A 9,210-nucleotide genomic window follows, 5' to 3' on the forward strand; every position below is an offset into this window, starting at 1 on the left:
CCTCAGCGACCTCCACCAGGGTAATTGACGACAATCCCCCATCATCCTCCAGCTCTGCCTCCACCACAGAGGGCGCGTATGCACGCGTACGTGCGCGTACGCGGATGCACCCTAATAGAATTATTTTCCACCAAACCCAACTCAGCGCTCGCAAAAGGCGTGCTACACTGGTCGACATAAGGACTCCGCCGTTGATTACGGGAAGATGTTTAGGTAGGTGGACTGTTCAATGCAGTAGTCTGTGAGAAAGTGAAAATGGAACTCGTGAGCAGAAAAAGTGTTGTTTGGCGGTACTTTCAGTCCAAAAAAGGAGATTTAAGTCAAGCTACATGTTGAATTTGCAATGCCGATTGGTCTTGTGGTGGCAACGACCCTAAACAATGTACAAGATTGCTGCTGTTAAAACATTTACGCATGAAACATCCAAAAGAATACGAGTCGTGCATGAAGGAATCTACAGACAGCAGCCAAAATGCAGCAACTTCAGGTACTGCAAAGGAAGGACAGTCACCGCTAAAAACTCAGTGTGAACCAGACAGTGCCTCTCCCTGCTGTCAGCTGTTCTCTCGGTAAATGAGTTTCCCTACAGTGGGAGCGAAAGGCTTCTGCTCATTAGCTAACGTTAGCTTTCTAATTTCACCCCCCCAACATGCCTTTGTCATAAAGTGGTTAGTGTATGGTTTTATATATATATATATATATATATATATATATATATATAAAACATACTGTAGATAGATTGATTTACATGTTGCAGCAGTAAAACGAAATCCACTGAACAAGGACTAGTGCAGGTAATCAATCAAAATCAAAAACAAAATCCCAAACCAAAACACAAGTACTAATATAATGTAAGTGTTTAAAATAAAAAGTTATGCTCTTTAAAGGCGCATGCATAGAGTGTGCAGGAGAAATGTACTGCAGTAGGAGTCATTATACAATATTCCCTCTATGATTCTCTGTAGGAGCACAGCATGCTATTGCAGTTAATTCTGCTAGCGTTAACATAAAGTGACTCATTCATAACTCAGCCAACCTCAGGTAAAATGATTATTGCCGTTCATCCCTCTCTTTCTTGCTTGCTGTTCTACCTACCTAATTTTTTCTTTCATCTGTTCCTGACCTATAAGTCCATAGCCTTTGCCTGCATGGAAGCTGAGGTGAATTGATTCAGCAATGTATTTTCATGTCAAGGCATTGACTTTTTAGCTAGAGGGGGAGAATTGCCTATTTTATACCCAGTTCGTCATGTGAGGTGAAACGGGGCTGCCAGACTCTCATTAGATTTGCAAAAACCAATACCTGAGTCTTCAGTGCCTTCGAGTGTTTCTCGACTTTTATTTCCTCTTTTTGGGGGGGAGGGGGGGCGGGCACTTAGTCCTAAGCCTTATAAAAAGGGGACACTGGAAGAAAAACATTGGAGAAAAAAAAATCAATTGGCCCCACCCCCTCCTGTTCCATACCCTCCACTCCATTAGATATTCACCCCCTCTCAGACACGCATCGATCGCTCCAGACTTTTTTGAAGTGTACAGTCCAATTCATTTTAGAGTGTCTCAGAAAATTATAGTTCACATTCCTCAAGACCGCTCCCTAAACTCATAGAGAGATTTGCAGACAGGAAGAGGGTCAGAGATGGAGGAGAATAAAGACAGAAAAAAGACATATTGGCATGTCAACAGAGAAACATGAGTCAACATGAGTTTATTAAACAAAGCATAAAAGCTGTGACCAGTGAAAGCTACAGTGCAGCCCACTCATGCACTTAAAAAACCCTTTAGAAACAAAGATGAAAAAATCACCATCTCCAAATTGGTTGTTTTAAACCATATTTCGCTGCATCCATGTTGCTAGATTAGGGACAAAAGCCAGGGCTATAAGTTAAGCATGTTAAGTAAGGCAAATGCTTATGGCACACCTGATCCGTTCCTTGCGCAAAGCGCTGTATCTGTCTATGAGGAGTTGTACTAACACAGTCACAGCCATCTGCGGTGGGGAAGCTGTGTAACGTCTCCCTGGCTTTACTACATCATTTACTGTAAATTGTCGTAATACGTGTCTTGGAACTTTTATCCTGTAAAGGCTACGGAAATTTGCAGATATCTAACAAATTAGATTTTCTACAATCCCATGTCACATTGTGATAACGACACATGTTACATTTGTTTACCAATCCGAGTTTTGGTTGCACCAGCTATTCATAAATCCATTTCTTTGCTTGTGTTTATGTAAAACAGTTTCTGAGTTCTTCACTATAATCTAGTTTCAAACCACTGATTTACTAAATCAGTTTGCACCATTAGAATAGAATGTAAAACATTTCTGAACTAGTAAACACTTTTGTCCATGTCTAATATGGACTGTATTCAGCTATCATCTATGGGTGCCCAGATAGCTCAATTGGTGGAGCGGGCAGCCTTAGATACTCCTTGACGCTGCGGGCCAGGGTTCGACTCCGACCTGCAGCCCTTTGCTGTGTGGTCATTCCCCCTCTCTCTCCCCTTTCATGTCTTCATCTGTCCTGTCAAAAATAAGGTCCGAAAATGTCCAGCAGATTTTCTTCAAAAAATCAAAACAGGGTGTCACTGCAGCATAACAAGCTAATACAAGCTATTTTACAACCTTTATTTTAAAAGTAGTGTTACTGTGGAACACATGTAAATTTAGGTAATGCTTTTTTTGTTGATATCTGATGGATGGAGAAATAGGGTTGTTTAAGACTACTACGCATGCAGTTTAGAATGAGTGGGAAATATAATGTAACAGTTACACCTAGTTATAATGTAAATTCACCAATTGTTTTTCAGCCAAGGACTGCTTACAAGGTTGTCAGTGCACAGTTACATGCACAGCCATAACCAGGGTATGGTTTTATCCGTTAAGTTAATAGCCAGGTTATGCCAGTTCTCTGTGTGTATATGAATGGGGACGAATGGGAGGAATGGCTGGAGTAACTCTTCCTCTGGTACCGTAGGTATAACGGTGTTTTGTTGCATGGTATCATAGCAACAACTACAGCCCACAACACTGAAGGATTATTTCTGGTTCCAAAATCTCCTCAGCAGAGTGGGGAGGGGGGTTGAAGCAGACCTAGATGCTTAACCTGACTATACTCGGGTTAAAGTGTATACATGCAGGAATACCTCGGTTACTGAAGGAGTTCTGTAGGTCTGTTTACCAGGTTAAGGTGTTTACATGGCATTGAGAAATTGGGGTATTGCCTTAACCCAAATATAATATTTTTTTTAAACTAGATGTAAACCCGCGGACAGAATACAGGGCCCCCCTCATGTTTGTCCCTTGGAATAATTTGAAGTGAATTGTATTAGAAAGATAACAGACAAGTATTAAAAAATAGTTGCATCATCTCAACAAAGAATACCCATGAAACTGAGGCAAATAAAGGCAATTATGCTGACATGCAAACACACACATATTAAGATCTATGTGAAGCGTTTCACTGTGACTGCATACATGGGCTAAATGGATGCTGATTACGGTATTTAATAATATACTGTTTGTTAGATAAGAACTTGATTAATTAACTGTTTTAGATTTAAAAATTAGAGCTGTCAAGTCTCTCTGATCATGAGCCAGTCAGAGTAGTTCCCTGCACCGCACTGCTTAGTTTCTAGATGTAGACAGTCACAGAGGATAGAGTAACATGAGGAAAATTCCACAACAGATGGCAGTTGGTCATAAGTCGGTCACAAGGTTTACCGGTTTACCAATAAACGCAGCATTTTGTCCCGTCTGTGTTGTTTTTTAGACAACAGCAGTGACCAGTGCTAGTTAGTGTCTGTTAGCTCACAGGGCTCTAAGGCGCGAGTAACATTTTTCCTCTAGGTCGCGCCGGTGCACCTAATGTTCTCTCATCTGCTGCAATGTTGTTATATGGATATGGTTTAAATTTGCGTTACATGACCCATTTCTTCTGTAAAGCCGTACCTGTGTTGGATCGCTCCTCTACTCTCTCGCCTCTTACTCTCCGCACAGCCGGGCCACACAGCGGCGGTCCACACTTCTGACATTGGTCTACAGTTTTAATTGTTATTAAAACAGCTGTATATTGTTGAGCATGAGAGGCAAACCTGCATTAGTTCCATTGTTTCCGCTGGTAACTTTGCTATCGCAGCCACCACGGCAAAAAACACAGAAGAATTGAATGCAACTAACTTCAGTTCATGGAGTATTCGTGTGTGAGACGGAGGCTGCTGGACCTGGGCGAGAAATGTGACTCATGGACAGAATATCAAAGTTCATAAAAATGCAGCACAGTGACAATAAAGATATTTTATACACACCACGTGTGTAACTCTGCTGACGCGCCATTCGACACATGCTGGACCCATTCATAATGAGTCAGCTGTCAGCAGCTGTATGTCTCTACAACATAGAACTTCAACATAAGAGGGATGTAGCACAATATGGATGTGAAAGCAGTTATAAATAGCCTATGTGACATTAAAATTTGTTTTGGTTAAAATTAACAAATTATTTTGATAATTAATCGCGATCTTAATAAAAATAATAATGATTATCATATTGGCCATAATCGTGCAGCCCTAAGCTAACTTTAGATACCGGCTTTATTGACAGTCATAACAGCCTGTGCTCAGGCAGAGCATTGTACCCAACTGTCAAAAAACACACTTAATCAGCTTAGAATTACGGGAGGAACTGACAAAAATGCCACTACCTTGTCGTCCTTTGCACCCGACTGAACACACTTTAAATGCTTAGAATTACAGCAACAATTGCTAAACATACTGCTAACTCACGGTTCTCTCTTTCCGATTTCCCCTCTCTTGGCTTAAAATAACTCACCGTTGTTGGCTAAGGCTGCTGAACAGGCTACACGTTGTTAACTATAGCCGGCTGGCCTGGTCCTCCGTTAGCAGTTAGCATTTTAGCAGGTTAGCATGGCGGCGCCAGGACCAGTCAGTACCACTTTACTGGCTGTGTCTCAGTTTAATTGTGCGAGTATGTAGACAACTCAGGTACTCTAGCTTTACAATTCCGTGTGAGTACACAAATGTTGAAATAAATAAAACGCCCGTCCCTAGTAGCCGTGATAGATTAGCCGGAAGATAAAGCTTACCTGTTCAGGAGAAAATTAGCCAACTCTGCGTCCTTTTGGGCTCTTAACCGTATCCAAATTCAGCTGTCTGTTTTTACAGGTGGATTTGGCAACCCGGCCAGGCTGTCCAGGACAACACAGGCCAAAACACAAACAGAAATTCCGTCACGGAACGGAAATTTCAAAAAGAGAAAATACTGCGATTAGCATTGTAGCAAGAGATGGTTTTCCAACTTAGCATGTTTACTTAATATCTGATGACGCATTGGGGTCATTTTCGGGTTTATTACAGTAAATATATTACATATTGGACCTTTAAGTAGGATTCATTTTAAGGACATGGTAGAAGCCCAAAGCGCCCCATCCAATCCAGTCATATCAGAAAACACATTTTTTTAAAGGACACTTGGAGAGAGAATGAGCTAAATGGCTGGGGGAGAGGAGGGTTTCTGTCGAATGCTCAGCCATCTCTAAACATGTCAGAAATAGGCAGCAGACTTGGAGGAGATGGCTGCCAGAGAGGCAATCAATAAACACTCCCATTTCATTCTGCTGTGTGTGTGTGTGTGTGTGTGTGTGTGTGTGTGTGGGGGGGGGGGGGGGGGGGGGGGGGGGGGGGGGGGGGGCGTGCGTGCGTGCGTGCGTGCGTGTACATGTTCCTGCTCGTTGTAAGCAATTCTGCCAGACCGATGAGACAAACTGTCACATTACCAGGGAACATAGCCTACGCTTATTTATTTTTTATTTTTTAAGGCTTATTTAAAACACTATGTCACCAGGGAAAACACAGCATCACTCCAAATTAACACATGTTCTGCGACGCTTTGAAGCCCATAGGTCCTCGTGAAAGATAATGTTGTGTGAATTGAAACAGATTCTCCCCTCAGTAAACAAGTGGGTGAGTTCAGTCCAGGATAATTTGTTGAACACATGGCCATATTCCCTGTTTCAAAGCTGTCCTCAGCACCATAAACTGAACTCACTCCGAAGTAAAAAATATTAAATTAAGTATTTTACAAGTACAAGCCAATTAATCTTCACTGCAGCCACTCCAGAAAGAGTCACTTGATGGGATGATAAATGAAAAAGCTCGGTGCACTTCTCCGCAATCTTACGTTTGTAGAGTTGCTTGTGTTCAGCCATATTGATTGAACTGTCCAGGATGCTGAGGAAGGTACACGCTGACTCAGTTTTCAGGGTGGACTTTCACATTAAAGCCAATTACTCGGTTCCCACTGCTTGAAGGTGGGCTAGAGTGAACAATTATAACTTCTCTCTTCTGTCCTTCCTGAATCTTTAATGGTGCGATGCTGTCACCTGTCCTGTGAAATTGATTGCAATTGATCTGGTTCATTGATGACCTTTACTTTAAAGTATCTTCTTTCTTTTCTCCTTTCTTTCCCACACATTCCTCCCCCACCTCTTCTCTCGTTTCCTCTAAATGCCCCCCCCCCTTCCTCTACTCTCTTCTCCTCTGCTTTCATCTCCTCTCGCTCCAGGCCTGTAGATTCTGCTGAAACCTCCTGTAGTCCTTTTTTGCAACACTGAAAAGCAACGACTTATCTCCCCCACGCAACCCAGGCTTAGGAGAGAAGAAGAAGTAGTAGAAGAAGAAGAAGATGATGATAAAGAAGAAGATGAAGATTAAGAAACAAGAAGAAGTCTCACCACGACAAATCAAACAAGAAAATACACCCAATCCCCAATGGCACAAATGCTGTATAACACCACTCCGTGTTTTCTTTTTCTTTTTTTTATCTCTCACTTATCCTCTCACCACTCTTGTCTCCTTCTCTTCATCTTGGCTTTCCTTTGTGGCATGTGTCCTTCCCCGCTTCAGTCGTTTCTCATCTCGCTGCCTCATGTCTTTTCTCTCCCCTTTACACTTCCTCCAACATTGTAGTGTTTTTGTCTTTTTCTCTCTTTTTTTACAGTTGTCATTGTATTCTATTTTGGCAGCACACCATTACACTGGCAGACAAACTGTGGGTGTTATAGCGTTCATGGCAACATGCCACATGCGTAGGAGATACTTGAAACAACATGCATATTGATATTGTAACAACACAATAGCTATAAATCAATTTCTTATTGGTCCTCACAATAAACCTCTGTTTTTTTCCCAAAGTTCATCCAAAACCTCTCGCTCCATCCCCTCGCTTTCCCTCCCACAGCTACCTCTAGTCCTGTGTTTTCTTTTCCCCTCTGCTCCATCCTTCCTTCCCTCAACCCCCCACCCCCCCTTGCACATACAGTACATCGTACCCCCCGTCTATCTATCAACCTCTCTCTGTCTCTCAGCGAGCCAGGGAACACTGCGAAGGCTGGCCTACTGTCCTGGTCGTGGAAGAGCATTGACTTTTTTTGATGTTTTCCCTTTTTCTCCTCACAGACTGTGTTTGATCTTGTTTCCCTCTTTAAGCGGAAGAAAACAAAGCCTGCTTCTTTGTCTGCAATGGTTGTGGTCTTTTAGGAAAAGGTGGTAGCCATAAGCCTTCAAAGTTAAAACACTCTGGAGTTGTTTCTTGGATTTGCTTCTGTTTTTATTGCATTAGTTGTCATGGAGTGGAACACAGTATATCTTTATAGTAACGGTGTAAACCTTTCAAAAACAAAAAAAATACTATTATATAAATATTTTATTTTTTACCATTGTATAAATATATACAGTATTGATTAACTTATGTACTTTGATTGCAAGTTTTTTTGTCAGTGGGTAAATAAAAAAGAGGAAACCTTTTTTTCTGTGAATTTTAGGAACTATTTCTAATGCTATTGATGTGTTGACTATTTCATTGTAACATCTTTTTTTGTTTTGTTTAGTTTTGATGAAATCCGTGATTAATTGCAGGAATCAGGAGTCTTGTTTTGATGGCTGCCATGTGATAAGGTTCGGTTTTGTCTCCCGTCAGTTCTGCCCTTTCCTGTTCTCTCTCCATCTGTCATTCCGAGTCACAATAAGATGTGTAAGAAGAAAACAAAAGGCTGTGGTTTTGGTGGATAGTTTCGCTTGTTTCTCTTGCGCTCATCAAAAGAAAGTAGCGTGTGTGGGTTTGTGTCAAAGAACACCTTAAAGAAAAAATATGACATTTTGAATGAGTTACGTCTGTCTTTTGCACTAATTTAATAAAGCCGTTACTGAAAATTCCCACACTGCTGTTTTGCAAATTGTTTGTTCACCAAGTGGCATGGCAAATCCCATTCGATCTCTAGTGAAAGGAGTTTTGCACACATTTACAGGTTTCAGCATGTGTAAATGTCATTTACATTGTTGCATTTCTGCATCTTACGCCAGGAAGACACCGCACGCTGAAGCACCACAAATAGCCGTGGAGTGTACAGGGTCTGATCGCGTGCCTGGCTGTTCATACCAGACGGGCAGTTCTCCGCGCCAGTCACAAAGTTATCCTCTCTCTCTCTCTCTCTCTTTCTCTCTCTCTCTCTCTCTCTCTCTCTCTCCAGTGTGTTTGTGCAGTCTGTTGGTCTCTCTCCGTGAGCCTAATCAAGTCTTGCTTATAGGGGCTTCGGACTTGGGGTGGGGGGGACCTTATGTGAAGAGGGCCCAAAAAGATCCTAGAATGAATAGCTGTGGATGCGGGGAGAGGCCCATAGAAAATGCCTTTCTACATGGCCCAGATTTTTGTGCTACGGCCCTGCTCACTGATACAGCTTAGAAGTCAAGACCGCCAAAATCACAACAAACCTGGGTGTTTTATTTTGAAATTGGTTTATTTAGTCATGGATCCATCTGCACTGTGTTCTTCTTGTATGTTTTTACATGCCTGGCTTGACACATTCGCTCGCAGAATAGAAAAGAAACATTAAAGTGCTTTTTGGCTTTTCCCATTTTTTTATTGTGTTATATATATGTTTTGTGTGTGTATGTAATCGGTTTAAAAAGTGAAAAAGCCTAAAGTTCACCCCAAAGGGACTTACCCTCTCCAACAGAAAACACTGTTCACAAACTGCTCCAAACAGCTCTATTGTAGTCCAGCCTTTACTTCCATGACGAACGTGCATCACTTTGTAACAGACGTTCTCAAGCTCGTCTAGGCTAGCTGCTAGAGTGGCACGCCTTTATATTTTGCTTCTGACTAGCTTGTTGTGCTGACCTAGGAACTATGCATGTG

The 9,210-nt window shown here is 41.9% G+C and overlaps 1 protein-coding gene and 1 long non-coding RNA gene across 4 annotated transcripts in view; one reads left to right on the plus strand and one right to left on the minus strand.

Moving 5' to 3' along the window:
- cdh13 (cadherin 13, H-cadherin (heart)) overlaps window positions 1-8,118 on the plus strand; it is a 358,407-nt gene extending 350,289 nt beyond the window's left edge. For all 3 annotated transcript variants that reach the window (XM_034879248.1, XM_034879250.1, XM_034879251.1), the window contains one exon: window positions 6,580-8,118. In XM_034879248.1, the coding sequence (XP_034735139.1) occupies window positions 6,580-6,587 (8 nt within the window). In that variant the 3' untranslated portion in view covers window positions 6,588-8,118. The remainder of the gene's footprint in view (window positions 1-6,579) is intronic.
- On the minus strand, window positions 415-4,870 carry LOC117949198. Its single transcript, XR_004657646.1, has 3 exons — window positions 4,859-4,870; window positions 3,462-3,466; window positions 415-542 (listed from the first exon to the last, which is right to left on the minus strand). It is a non-coding gene; the product is annotated as an uncharacterized LOC117949198 (long non-coding RNA).
- Window positions 8,119-9,210: the final 1,092 nt, after the last annotated feature.

Source organism: Etheostoma cragini, chromosome 8 (assembly GCF_013103735.1).
Source record: "Etheostoma cragini isolate CJK2018 chromosome 8, CSU_Ecrag_1.0, whole genome shotgun sequence".
NCBI classification, from domain to species: domain Eukaryota; kingdom Metazoa; phylum Chordata; class Actinopteri; order Perciformes; family Percidae; genus Etheostoma; species Etheostoma cragini.